Below are 15195 nucleotides of genomic sequence, written 5' to 3' on the forward strand. Positions count from 1 at the left end.
AGCCACACATCCACTGCCAGGTTTTTCTGTGGTTTATTGAAGAGCCTTTTCGATTTGTAAACTAGATTCACACAAAATAATAATTCGATCATAAAAAAGGCACTGGTTTCTCTTGCCTATAACTCTTAACTACTGAGGAAGCTAAGATTTGGAGTTACATGGTTGAAAGTAAGTCCAGATAGGAAAATTCACTCCATCTCCAATTAACTAGCATAGAACCAGGGTTAGGGATATGGCTCAAATGGTAGAGAGCCAGCCTAGCAAGTACAAGCCCTTGAGTTCATACCCCAATAACCAGTAAGGAAAAAAAAAAAGGTAAGGTGAATTTTAAAGAGAAAATTGTATTCTTTATCCTTAATCTATTGTTTTTCCTTCCTTTCTAATACAATGTAGCATATAAATTCATATTCACTAATGTAACAAATCATCTTCCACTAAAATTTTATGCCAAAAACCAGACTAAATAGCTCACACTTATAGTTCCAGGCAGTTGGGGACAGGGACAATGCACCTGAATTCTGTATACAGGTCAAGGCCAAGGGTGAGCAACATAATGGGTCTTTTCAAAAGAACAAAAACAACAACAACAACAACAACAAACCAAGATATGGTAGTACACACCTATCATTCCAGCACTTGGGCAACTGAGGCAGGAAAAAGGGAGAGTGATAGAAAAGAAAAGAAATGAAATCAGAAACTTCAGAGCCTAACAAGTCTTTTGGAGATAAAAACTGATTTAGATGTAATTAAATAAAATTAAACAAAAATAATTTAGCATAATTCAAGACATTACCAATTATCAAAACTGTGTTAGTATGTATAGAAATGTAACAATGGAATTTACCCATGTATAAATAATGTAAAATAGTAAGTTTTCAGAACATATAGAATTAATTAATATGGGCTGAGTAACTGATATAAAAGTAGCTAATTTCCTTATATACATTGAGAACATAGTTCTACAAGAAAAAATGCTTCATTTTCAAGGATGTATACAGAGTCACAATGTCTACAAGTTGCTTTTAAATTGCTCAGTGACGAAGATAGTAAAACTAGGTGCATATGTATACAAAAACATACAACCTGCAAAGAGAAAGAGCATGCTATATACACTCAAATGAACAAAATGTTAGCGGTGAAACTAAAGGCAGACCATACAATACTCATTATACACATGTCTGTGTATATATATATATATATATATATATATTTTTTTTTTTTTTCCCCCTCTAAGCCTTCTATAGGTCTAAAATTTCCCACATTAAAAGTTGGAGAAAACCAACTTAGATTGATGGCGTAACCAAAGTATAGAGTAATGGAATCTTTCATTTTAATTCCACTGTTTAACGAGAGATGAAGTGTAATACCCGCAGTTGGCACAGTTGAAGTGGTCTGGGTGGTAGGGGTCGTTCTTGAAGATGAGAGGTTGCTCTTCAATGATCGCGTGGCATTTCTGGCAGATATATTTCCCAAGGCCTCTGGCTTTCTCACGATTATGACAGGGCCGACATAGATGTCTAAAGATAGGGTCCAAATGGAAATGGAAAATCTTAAGTACTTTCTAATAATCAGAAAAAAAATATGCTGTTCATATCTCTGATGTCTATGGAGCTTCACCTCTGCTGTGTCTCTGCTGGCAACACAGGAGGCATGAAGTAGCCCAGCTAGTTACACAAAACTGTGGTTATTTCTCAGGGCACTGGGTGTGTGGTAGGGTCTGAGGGGAAAATATGTGTGACCTTGTAAATGTTATTGCTTCAATCACCCCACACCCAGCACAGATGGCCAACTCCTCCTACCTGCCAGCATTCTTGACAAACCCGATGTCTGCCAGCACTTCTTGGCAGAGGTCACAGCGGAAGCACTCAGGATGCCAACTGTTGTTCATGGCTTTGATAACTCGACCAATGATGAATTCACCTGCGGGAAAGAAATATACAAAGGATGTCCTGTTGGCAACGTATTTGCTAAAACCAAATAAGGGGGGGAAATCAAGAGAAAAGAACATCTAAATCTTTCTTGATAAAGAGCTACAGCAAAGTAAGGACTATTAAAAAAAAGCCTTTATTTCATCTGAATCCTTTTTTTGTTGTTGTTGTTCTGTTTTCATTTCGGGCTATTTTACCACAGAAATCTAGCTTTCCTTGTAATAGTCTGTGAGCTCTTTTGGGGACTGCTAACAGGCAATTAAAATCTATAACACTTTCTTTTTTTAGGTTTTTTTAAAAAAGATTTTATTAACATTGATTTTTATATCATATTTCAAATGTCATGTTTAACAAACAAGTATTCAAGAAGGGATTCTCTATACACAATCAGTCTTTTTTTTTTTTGATACTAGGGATTGAACCCAGGGCCTCAGGCATGTTAAGCATATGCTCTGCCTCTGGGCTACACCTTCAGTACACTTGTTTTGCCAGTCCTGGGCTTGGGCTCAGGGCCTGAGCACTGTCCTTAGACTTTCTCAAGGCTAGCATTCTACCACTTGAGTCTCAGCACCACTTCTGGCTTTTTGCTATGTATGTGGGGTACTGAAGAATTGAACCTGAGTCTTTGTGCATGCTAGGCAAGCACTCTACCACTAGGCCAAACTCCCGGCCCCGAGTACACTTTTTAAAATAATCCTTCACTAAACTTTTACAACATTCTAATTTGGTTTCCTAGTATTCCTCTAGTAAGTGCTCTAGTATAAGCAAGTCATGTAGGCTGAAAGCATCTTGACCCTCTCCACTGAGGTCTTCCTTGTCTTTTCTCTGGCCAGCCCACAAAACAAGCAAAGGTCATTTACAGAGGACTAGAGCACTCTAGACCAATCACAGAAGTGTTCCTAAAAAACCTTCACTCTCCTGTCTCTAAAGTCATTTCTGTCCAGGACTTGATACTTTGATAGTTTGGTATTGTTTGTTAGTAATAGGGAAGAGGACAAATGTAGTAATTCTACAATAGATATTTGTAATGAGCACCAAAAACCATTTTTGCCATTGGATTTTTTTTTTTTTTTGGTCAGTCCTGGGCTTAAAGCTCAGGGCTTAAGTGCTGTCCTTGGACTTTCTCAAGGCTAAAGCTCTACCACTTGGGCCTCAGCACCACTTCTGGCTTTTTGTTATGCATGTGGTACCCAGGAATCAAACCTAGGTGTTTCTGCATGCGAAGCAAGAACTCTACCACTAGGCCAAACTCCTGGCCCCTACAATTAGATTTTCAGTAGTGCTAAATGAAGCCTGGGACATGGCTCAAGTGGTAGCGTGTTTGTCTGGCAAATATCCAAACAGTGCTAAATGCCTTAGGTAACTGTGAAAGTTAACTTTTCAGTCTACATTCAGTGTAAAACTTACCACACTGATGGCAGCAAGGAGCAAAAAGCATCTGAAAGTCATGTTCACAGTACTTCCTTCCTTCAAACTGAAGAAAAAGACTTGACTTAAGATAGGAAGCAACCAGCAGGGGTATTATTTACAGAAAACTAAGAATTCTGCCCTAAGAGCTTATAATAAGTTCTAAAAGTGGGTATTTGTATGACCTTCCATACACTGCCATGTTGATATAGTAAGAATAAACTGAACAAGCTGAAATCGTAATGAATGAACATTATGCCCCCAGAGTCTGCTGGTTTGCCCCTCCATGTGCTGGTTCACCTACACGTACAGGTAAGCAGCTGGTAAAAGCTACAGACCCTTCAGCCCAGATAATATATGTATACAATCCTCATCCCATATTATTTTAGGTCACTATCTAAGTTTTTCACAGCTTAAACATTTCTCATCTGTTTCTCTCATCAGCTTAAACATTTACAAAGGGCACATTTTAGTATATTTTTATTTTTAATATTAATATTTTGTGACCAAAATACACACACACACACACACACACACACACACACACACAGCATGCACGCAACACAACAGCTGCATGTAGTCAACATGTACTTGTTATCCCAGCTACTTGACAGATCTCAAGTTTTCAAGATTAGGTAAAATGAGACCTTGTCTCCAAAACAGAATCAAATAAATAAACCAAGCTCCCTTTGACCCCCCCATACACATACTTCCCCCCCACAAAAAAAATTTCCAATACAAGCAAAGCAGCTAGGTGTAGTGGCTGTAATTCTTCAATCCCAGCTACTTTGGAAGAGTAAGATAGACTGTACTCAGTCTTGGCAAAAAAAAAAAAAAAAAAGTTAGCAATACTCAGTCTCAAAGAACAAAGTGGCATAGTGGTTCATACCAATAATTCCAGCTACGTGGGAGTGTAGGTTGGGTGACCATGGCTTAAGGCTGGTCTGAGCAAAAAAGTGAGATTTTATCTTTCACTAAAGTAAAATGGGCCAGAGTTATGGTTCAAGTTGTAAACTGCCTGCCTAACAAGGATAAATCCCTGCGTTCAGATTTCAGAGTGGCCACAACAAATAACAGAACAAAAACAAATAAAAATATAAACATATCTATCTTTTCTTGCCAAGAAAAGACTCCTGGACTCATGGTAAGTATGACATACTAGGAGGAGAATCCAGGTGCAACTTAAACCTAGGTTATTTATTTTTCTTTGGAGGTGGGGGTGTACTTGGATTTGAACTCAGGGCCTCCTCGAGTCATATCTTGATTCTTTTTGCTTAAGTTATATTTTAGACAGGGTCTCACTTTTTTCCATAGATTAGCCTGTTAGCTGTATCTCCCACATAGATGGGAAGACAGACATGAGCCTCCATGTTGGTTCCCTGGCTGACAGCGTTTCACTAACTTTTTGCCCAGGCTGCCCTTGAGCTGTGATTCTCCTAATTACTGCTTCCCAAGTAGCTGGGTCACAGAAGGCCTGTTTTAAAGATAGGATAAATTTTCACACAAATAAATTCTAACAATAAAGTTTCTCCTTGTATCTTTGAGCTCTTACAATTCATATGTCAAAAAACTCATATACTGTTTGATTATTAAGATTCCCTTTTAATAATGTATCATTTGTCAATGGAATTTCATGTTATGGCTATTGATTTGGTTTGTGCAATTTTGTGAACATCCAACACAATTTAATTGGAGCCAGGAGTTTGGCCTGGTGGTAGAGTGCTTGCCTGGCATACACAAAGACCTGAATTCAATTCCTCAGTACTACATACATAGAAAAAGCTGGAAGTAGTGCTGTACTCAAATGGCAGGGTTCCAGCCCTGGAAAAACCCAAGGACAGCACTCAGGCCCTGAGCTCAAGCCCAGGACTGGCTAAATAAATAAATAAATGGAAAAATCAGTTTTTGCTGTCAAGCCAGCCAAAGTGAATTTATTTTTTGCTAGAAAATGTCCTACTTCAATTTGAAATTCACATTAATGAACTCTACCATAATCACTATCCTATCTTTAATTTATTGGCAGAAGATAATAAATTGAGTAATAACTCAATATTCTGTCATAATACAATATAAAGTCAAAAGTAGATGTTCTTTGTGAAGTAAATTCTTTGTGAGTAATCATGACAGTGGTTCTTTGTTAATCCATTTTGTAATAGGAAAAAAAAAGGAATACTTTTGGGAAAACCAAAAAAGGAGAGAAATTTGAGACTTAAAGGAGAACCCAGCCGTGACTGTCAAGTTGAGCTGGCAGCACACCAGGTCCTCATCTAAGTCCTGCTTCTTGGCTCTGTCCATCCCAGCTTGGAATATTTCTGGAACTGCCTCACTCTGTGACTACTGGTTCTGATTTACTTCAAAATACATTTGCTTAAGGGAAAAATTTAGATATTCCTTTCACTGGAGATAATCGAGCCTGAACTTTGAACTACTGTAATTGGTGTCAAGGACTGTGACTGAATGGGAATTTCTCTGAAAAATAGCATTTATCAGCCTTCCCTGACCACTGCTGACTTGGTGGCTTTACAAAAAATCTACATGCACTGGTGGAGAACTGGTGATACTGAAAACGGTTACAGAAACAGATCCAATGAAGCATATTTTTCTTTGACTCAAACTACAATACAAAGCTTCAATATTAGTAGTAATTTATAACTCATAAGTTTACATAATATCTGTAACTGGCTTTGTCTGAAATGATTACAGGAACCATAATTTCACCAAAATTACTTTAAAAATTACTAAAAAAAACATATTCCTGGAACCAGAACAAAATGTGATCCATATAGCTCTCCAGAGAGGTAGAGCATTACAGTTTAAGGGAGTATATAATAGAGTAAGGTGAGTAAAGGTCTCACTTTGGTCATTAAGCCAGTCCACATTCAACCGAAGGAAAACTAAGTTATTTTCCTTTTAATGTACATTTTTAGAAATGAGTTCTATGGGCCGGGAGTTTAGCCTAGTGGTAGGGTGCTTGCCTAGCATGCACAAAGACTCGGGTCAATTCCCTGGCACCACATACATAGAAAAAGCTGGAAGTGATGCTGTGGCTCAAGTAGTATAGTTCTAGTCTTGAGAAAGCACTAAGGCCTCGAGTTCAAGCCCCAGGATTGGAGGAAGAGGAGGAGGAGGAAGAAAAGAAGAAGAAGAAGAAGAAGAAGAAGAAGAAGAAGAAGAAGAAGAAGAAGAAGAAGAAGAAGATGATGATGATGATGATAGTAGTAGTAGAAGAAGTAATGAGAATTCTAATGAGTTAATCCATTTAACATGGCTCAAGTGGTAGCCTTGAGCTGAAGAGCTCAGGGATAGCACCCAGGCCAAGTTCAAGCCCCACAACTGACAACCCCCCCCCCCAATCAAAAAAATAAAAACCCAATTAGCTATATTAGACTCTAATATAATGTCGCTTAGTATCAAAACATTTAGGAATGCCAGTACCACAAAACTATCTCATAATTGTAACTCCTTTATTGCCCCTACCAGAGAGTCTGAACAGGAACTATCTTCACAAGTACTTAGAGGTAAACACCAAAGTTGTAGCAAAGTGAAAATAACTTCATTCAATGTTGTAAGTCTGAAATTTACTTTCAAATAATTTGGAAGAAAATAAATGTGGTGTGTTTATAATAGATGTGTAAGTTATATGATGATCACTGTACTGCTATCTCAATTTTCTTATACGTTTTTAAACATTCAAATACAAAACAAGTTTATTCAACAACTCAGAATGGCCTTCACCAACATATTTAATCAGTGTTCAACACATGGTACTGGGAGCGCATCAAGACTCAGAAAACTGACTAACCTGATTGAGGTAAGGGGGGGAGTAGAGGTTGTACTCACAACTGGATTTTCTAACTTCCATTTAATAATACATTTTGGGGGCCAGGAACATGGCCTAGTGGTAGAGTACTTGGTTAGCATGCACCAAGCTCTAGGTTTGATTCTTCCTACAATATACACAGAAAAGCTCAGTAGTACTGTGGCTCAAGTGGTAGAGCGCTAGCTTTGAGAAAACCCAAGGACAGTGCCTAGGCTCTGAGGTCAAGCCCCAGGACTGGGGATAAAAAAAATATTCCTAAGAATACTTTTCTAGACTGGGTGAGTTAGTTCACATCTATAATCCTAACTACTCAGGAGGCTGAGAACTGAGAATCACAGTTCAAAGCTAGTCTGGGCACTAAGGTCTGTGGGACTCATCTTCAATTAATCACTATAAAATGGGAAGTAGGGCTGTGGTTCAAGGGATAAGGTGGTAGCCTTGAGCTGAAGAGCTCAGGGACAGAGTCCAAGCCCTATGGACTCACCAAAATCAATCAATCAATCAATAAATGAATGAATGAATGAATGAATGCTTTTTGGGCTGGGAGCATGGCCTAGTGATACTTTGTTTTACTAGCATGCATGAAGCCCTGGGTACCACATACACAGAAAAAGCCAGAAGTGGTGCTGTGGCTCAGGTGGTAGAGTGCTATCCTTGAAAAGCTCAGGCCCTGAGTTCAAGTCCCAGAACTGGCAAAGAAAAACAAAAAGAAAAACTACATTTCTTCCATTTACTTGTACCACACACACAGGGTAAAGCTTGAATAAGTAACAAGGTTTTGACATCCAGTTTGACAATGTTTAAGTTAGGAAACATTTGACTTAGTTCTCAGTTAATATATTAGCATTTTATTTTGTGTTTATGCCATCCAAGCACTGTAAATACCAGTCACCTATTAGACACATACTATATCAACTGAATACTAGAAATACAAAGTGTTATATGGATTCAGAGAAGACACATGGAATGAAGCAGACAGGATTAGGCTGGGAATACCAGGAATACATCAAGTAATAATAAATGTCTTTGTTAAATAGTACATGGTGAAAGAAGCTGCAGGGCTCAGGAATCAGTAGACACTTCTTTACATTTTTCAATGGGGGATTCCCATCTTACCAACGCTTTCTAGTTTCATGTTTGGGGAAAAAAGTCACAAAGAGTAGAAGCCAATATGGGTAATAATCCTGGTAACTGTTGGTTATCGTTCTTAAACTGCAGATGAGCCAGAAATACCCATGCTCTTATCTCTAGATAAGGACACAGTGAATGGATAGGAAATAAGAATCACATTCCAGACTTGTCATTGTGGACAGAGGAAGAATGTCTTGACTGTTTAACTCTGAAAGTGACACATTTTCCAAGGCAGGTGAGTGTGCAGAGCTCATATGCCCTTGTTGTATTTTTTGTGTAGCTAATGTTGGCCTTGACTACACCTATCTTCCTATCTCAGCCTCTCAGGAGCTGGGATTGCAGGCATGTGCCTCCACCTCTGGCTCAATTATATGTCTGCATAGTTAGACAGGTGAAAAAATAAGGACTGGAAAAAGATTCCTTCCTTCCTTTCTTCCCACCTTCCTTCCTTTTTTTTCCCTTGTGGGTCACAGGGCTTGAAATTGGCCTTGACACTGGTCCCTGAGCTGTTCAGCTCAAAGCTGAATATCCTTAAGCCAAGCCCCCACCTGTTTTCTATAGGTTAATTGGAGATAAAGAGTCTCAGGTCCTTTTGTGCCCAGGCAGGCTTTGAACCTTGATCCTCATATCTCAGCCTCTTACATAGTTAGGATTACAGGCAGGAGTCACTGTGCCCAGCTTTGTGTGTGCGTGTGTGCGTGCGTGTGTGCATGCGTGCGTGCGTGTGTGTGTGTGTGGTGCTGGACATAAATCCTAGAGCCTAATGCATGCTAAGCAAGGGACCTACCCCTGAACTATCTTGCCAGCTATGCTGGTATCACTATACAAAGACAGATGCATGTAACTTATGCTTCAAACAGTACCAAATTAGATAATTTAAACTTCCACTTCTGATAAATATTTTATTATTGAACATAACTCAAAATGCTTGAAGCTCTAGGTAGCTTTTTCTCTAATATCATGTAATCAAAACTAAAATTCTTATTTTCCACTTGCAGGTTTTCAAATCCCTTGTCCGGATAAGAAGCTTAAATAGTAAATATTATACCTAAAATAGCAATCTTCTTTAGACCCCAGAAAGCTTAAAGTAGCAAAAGCTCATTAATAGCCCAAGCCTGGGATTTATAACATCTCTGGAGTAATACTGGGGAGGTATTTATAGTCTAGAAGTGAAGGGGAGTAAGGAGTAGGCAGGATGACAAGTATGAGTCATGATTTATTCTGCTCCACTCAAGGCCATTTCTGAACCTTTCCTTCTGACCCAACACAAGTGGCCTTGTAGCTGACAGGACCACATGCAAAAGGAGGTGTGTAGGAGACAGCCATTCTGGCTAATAAAGATAGCAGTATAACGTCAGCTTTCATTCCAAAGTGGCAGGCAAGAGGACAGCAAAGCAGAGAGGTGAAGAGGGAGGAGGTAGAGGTCCAGGGTGCTCTCTTAGGGAACAACAGGCAAGGAATTAAGAAAGCAGCTGGGCAGAAAGTGCCTGTCTCTTCTCTGAGCTCTTGAGGTTCCATCTTGAGGCCTTTGCTTAACTATCATGTCTCTAGTAATATTTACCTTTGAAAAGACCATATTGGGTAGCAGAGACCAAAGCAGGGTCCAAAACTTTTCAGATTACAAATTTACTTTTGTGTGCGGGGGGGGGGGGGGGGGTCATGGGGTTTGAACTCTGGGCCTGGTCACTGTCCTTGAGCTCTTCAGCTCAAGGCTACCACCCTACCCTTTGAGCCACAGCTCCACTTCCTGTTTTCTGATTACTTGGAGATAAGAATCTCGCATTCTTTAGTGCCAGGGCTGTGATCCTCAGATCTCAGCCTCCTGAGGAGCCAGGATTACAGGCGTAAGCTTGGCACAAATCTTTCTTTTCTTTTCTTTTCTTTCTTTGTGCATGCATGCATGCTAGGCAAGTACTCTACCACTAGGCCAAATTCCCGGCCCACAAATCTATCTTCTTATCATGGACATTTCAACCATTCAGGGCTCCAGGAGGAAAAGAAGAGTCATGTTCCTGCTGGTGCTGTATTTGTAGGACCTTTCCATGTATTGTAGGTTCTGCAGTGAGGTCTTGTGATTTCACATGATCTCAGTATGAGCTGTGGATATAAGCTAGATTTATACCAGAAGTAAACCTCAGTCACCTTAGACACAGTGTCCAGTTCTTTCAGACCTGTTTCTCAGTGTGATGATGCAGGTATCTGCCTACACACTGCTCCCTGGAAACCTCCTCCTGTGGGTCAGGCAGATGCATCCGAGTGGGCTGTTAACTCTCACACCCTGTATGGACTGTGTAAATACATATGCTTACTTGGCCAGGCATGGTAGTAATCCCAGCACTTGGAGGTAGGAGGACTGCAAGTTTAAGGAGAGCTTGGGCTACATGGTGGGTTTGAGGTCATACAATTAAAATCCCCCACTGGAGTCCTACTTGGATAATACCTGGCCTTCTCTTCTGCTGACGGCACACCTTGGCCTGTGTTCAGGTGCCCTCTGGGTGTATGTAAGTAATAAAATCTGTATTTCTATCTGCACCTCCCTTAATTCATTTTAATATCTTAAATAAAAAGAGTTTCATCTCCTTCCAGGACATTATTACTGTGGCTGAGTGCCTTTTGCCACAGCCAAACAGGTCCTCAGGTCAGTTTCCCCAAGCTGAATAACAGCAACTAATAGCAGCAATCTCTTTTCTCCCAGCCTGTAGGAGTTTCCTTTTCTTCCTCTTCACCAATTCCAGCCCATGCCAAAATGTACACCTTGGGAAGTCTTCTGTCCTTCTTCCTCTTCCTGCAGTTGGATATTAGCTTGTTCTACTCCGGTGCCACTCCATGACTGTGGTTTCCCACATCAATCTCTAAGGCAATTATCCTTAATAAAAGATGTCTCAAGTCTTAGAAAGTTAGGAAGAACTGGAAGAAAAGTATTTGGCATCCTTATCTGCTGCTGAGGCTTTTATAATGGGAAGTGTATGTTTCTGGGACACAGTGGGGACTACTGAATACGACTGCATTCCCTGAATGAACTTTCAAATCTACTTTCTTGAGATATATCTCTAACACACATGCTAGCTCCCATGTCTCATGTACTCTTGAATAGTTAACTAGCCCAGGAACTGCATTCCCAGGATCATTTCCATGGGAAAATGCTGCCTGGGTGGTAAACAGTTACCTTACAAATGGCATTTCTGAACTACCTTTTCTTTCTCAGGCATGGCTTGTAAGATGGGGACATCTAAATATCTGCTAGCCAAAAAACAAAATGAAACAAACAAAAAAACAAAACAAAACAAAACCCCCAAACAGCATCTGCCTTTGGTTGTAACATAAGCCTACATACATATATAACCCTATAGAAAGACACACACACATACACACACTCACACACAAACATACACACATGTAAGCAGCAAGTAAACAAAACAAATCACTAAACTGACCTCTCTCTAACATACAGTGTAACACTTTCACCTTCATTTACACAATTTTTACAAGCCTCTCTAGACTATCGCCAAAATGTATGGTTAGTATAAGAAAAAGTCACAATAATGTGAAATATTGAATATGTTAGGAAGTATAGACCATGTGGTAACACTAGAGGATTAAAAAGGACATGTATAGAAAAGACTCAAAGTACCTGGAAAGGCTAAACCTAGTGTTATTCCTGATACTCATTTTCAACATTCTAGTATGTATGTATGTATGTATGTATGTATGTATGTATGTATGTATGTATGTCATGGGGATTAAACCTGGGCCCTGGGCATTGTTCCTGAGTTCTTTTTGCTTAAGGCTAGTACCCTACCACTTTGAGCAACTTCTGGTTTTCTAGTGGTTAACTGGAAATTAGTCTCATGGACTCTTCCTGCCTGGGCTAGCTTTGAGCAGCAGTCCTCATATCTAGGATTACAGGTGTGAGCCACCAGTGCCAAGCTTCATTTTATACATATATTTATAAAATAAGTGCATGAAAGCTTTTTGCATGACTGGAAAGCTATGCAATGGATCACTCAGACTTTCTTTCAGGGAAAAGGACAGAAACAAACATAGGAGCTGGCAAGATCTACACAGGGGCAAACATATAGGTGCCTGTGTGCAAAAGCCAGAGACAGTGCAGCTGTAGACTGTTATTTGGAGTAGAAATGCTTATGTCTGATAGGCAGAGTGGCAAAGTACTATGGATTCTGAAATAGGACAATAAAATGAACAATGCAAATGTTGGTGCCTGAAAAGGTATCCTATCTAGGTTGTACATTGTGCGTTTGTTATACAGATCATCACTGACATCTCACAGTTACTAAATACCTGGGGGCAAGCACATGACACTTCAATCTTTGATAATGAACTTGAACATGAAAGAAACTCTAGAAAAGAAAAGGAAGGAACAGAGATGACAATTCTTTGTTCCTGTCCAGTAGACCCACCTCATAAAAGAGTCCTTCCGGAAACTGCTGGAAGCACTGAGCACACACAAAGCACTGCTCATGATATAGCTCACCGTTACTGTTCACAATCTTCTCAGCAGGTGCAAAGCCGCCCTTGCAGCGCTCACAAGTAGCACTGGCCAGGGCATTGGCCATGTTGCTGTAAAACACAAAAGACAGCAAGCCAGATTGTTAGTCTTTTCTTAGGCTCAACACTAGACACAGAATTGAACAATCATAAAACTTGTATTTGGCCTATACAGCCCTATTTTTTGTTTTGTTTTTGGTGCTGGTCTTAGGCTTGAACTCAGGGCCTGGGCATTGTCCCTGAGCTTTTGTGCTCAAGGCTAGTACTTACTCTACCACTTGGGATACAGCTCCACTACCTAAGCCCTGTTTTCTTATTAATCCAACTGCTCTAGTCTTGTCACACTAGCACCTTACATTCTAAAAATGACCTCCAATTTTGATTCTACTAGTTGTCCGTATTTTTCTAGTTAATATACAGTGGAGTCTTTACTATGTATTTGGGTGCTAGGAATAGAAGTAAAAAAATAAGAAGTCAAAAACTGCTTTCAGCTTAGTATAGTGGTAATATACCTGTGGCCCTACTTTACTAAGGATTAGCCTGAAGTGAAAGAATCACTTGAGCTTGAGAGTTTCAGGGTAGCCTAGACAAATATACTGCAATCCCATCTCCAAGAATGAAAGAAAGCAAAAAAAAGGAGTTTTCCTCCAGGAACTCAGGTTCACAGCTGCTTAATTAAAATATCCATGAGACATCTGAAAGTCAAAGTTTCCTTTTTGAGAATGGAGTCTAAACTGCATGCATGCCAGCAAAGTACCATATCATTGGGTAACAACCTTAGTTTACACTTCATAAACAAATCTTTACTGTGTCATTTCAGAATATGAGATGGGAGGGAGGGGGAAGAGGGGAATATGTAGTTTCTTTCTGTCCAAACAGTGGCAGTTTTGACAAAGATGCAAAGGTTTTCTTAGTCAAAATCCACACATAGATGGGTGCGGGTGGCTCATGCTTGCAATCATAGCTGTTCAAGAGGTTAGAGATCTGAAGACTGCAGTTCAAAGCCTGCTTGGGAAGGAAAGTCTATGAGACTCTTATCTCCAATTAACCACCAGAAAACCAGAAGTGGAACTGTGGCTCAAAGTGGTACAGCACTAGCCTTGAAAAGAAAAGCTTAGGGACAATGCCCAGGTCCTGAGTTCAAGCTCCCATGACTAACCTAAATAAATAAATAAATCCATGCATGTTCCTGAGTGAGGAAGCGCAGTAAGTAAGCCCAACTTCTGTACAATAATTGTCAGAACAACAACAAAAAATTGTCAAAACTGCTTTGATGATGATGCATGATGATGCTCCTGACAGCATCACTAATCATTCAAAAGATTCCTCAGACCTCAGTAATCCTAATGACACTTCAACAGGCTGGAAAAGAAGATTCTGAAATGTATAGTTCCCAAAGTATAATCTCTGAAAAAATAAATCCCCTCTTTTCTAACCATATCTTTGTGATGGCTGCATTCATCTACTGTAACAGGCACATATGAGACAGTGTCTTTTGTCAAGACAAACAGTAAGATTTGCAGAAATGGAAAAGTGTCATTTTTCTGTATATATATATTACTAACATGTTAGTATTGCTTTAAAATAAATTTATAAATATTTCTTTTTTCTCAGTTTAAATATTTCATACTCAAGTTCAAATACTCAAGAAGAATTAGTGAAATAGGTAGACACAGTATAAAAACAAGAACAGAGGGGTCAGGACGTAGCCTAGGGGTAGAGCATTTGCCTCCCATGCACGAAGCCCTAGGTTTGATTCCTTGGTCCCACATACACAGAAAAAGTTGGAAGTAGTGCTGTGGCTCAAGTGGCAGAATGCAAACCTTGTCTAAGGACAGTGCCTAAGACCTGAGTTCAAGCTCCAGGACTGGCAAAATAAACAAAAAACAAGAACAGAGTTATTTCACATACTGGAAAAATAGACTGGTTTAAAATAATGTGATTTGTATTTTTTTATGATGTATTCTTCTTAGTAACAAAGGAGGGAAAAGGAAATGGTAATGATCTTGCCTTCCTACTGACCACTTACGTTTTTCTTTCCTTTCCTGTGTTGACCTCCTGGAATAGTGTACTTTTTAAACAGTCAATTTTATCATTAATACTTCATGTGATAGATGATATACCTGAAAACATGTGACAGTTATGGCTGCTATCAGCTTACTTTTAATTGACTGGCTGACTTTCCAGGCGATAATTTTCACTAAAATGTGAAATACAGGGGAAGACATAAATTTATGTAAAAGCCTTAGTACAGAATTCTAATGAACCCAACATGACTGAGTCTGCAGATCTGCTTCTCACATAGGAAGCAGCAATCCAGTTTTCTATTATTCTCATTTTATAATCATATGTGAAACAAGTTTTCTGCTCCTTAAATACAATGTATAAAAACCAAAAATCATC

The 15195-nt window shown here is 39.4% G+C and overlaps 1 protein-coding gene across 9 annotated transcripts in view; it reads right to left on the reverse strand.

Moving 5' to 3' along the window:
- Positions 1-15195, reverse strand: part of Lims1 (LIM zinc finger domain containing 1) — a 122618-nt gene that overhangs the window by 14896 nt on the left and 92527 nt on the right. For all 9 annotated transcript variants that reach the window (XM_090336276.1, XM_090336274.1, XM_090336273.1 and 6 more), the window contains 4 exons: positions 12705-12864; positions 3336-3402; positions 1800-1920; positions 1368-1517 (listed from right to left, as the gene is read on the reverse strand). In XM_090336276.1, coding sequence (XP_090192402.1) covers positions 1368-1517; positions 1800-1920; positions 3336-3402; positions 12705-12864 — 498 coding nt within the window. The remainder of the gene's footprint in view (positions 1-1367; positions 1518-1799; positions 1921-3335; positions 3403-12704; positions 12865-15195) is intronic.

This window comes from Megascapheus bottae, chromosome 7 (genome assembly GCF_031878675.1).
Source record: "Megascapheus bottae isolate mThoBot1 chromosome 7, mThoBot2.hap1, whole genome shotgun sequence".
Lineage (NCBI taxonomy): Eukaryota > Metazoa > Chordata > Mammalia > Rodentia > Geomyidae > Megascapheus > Megascapheus bottae.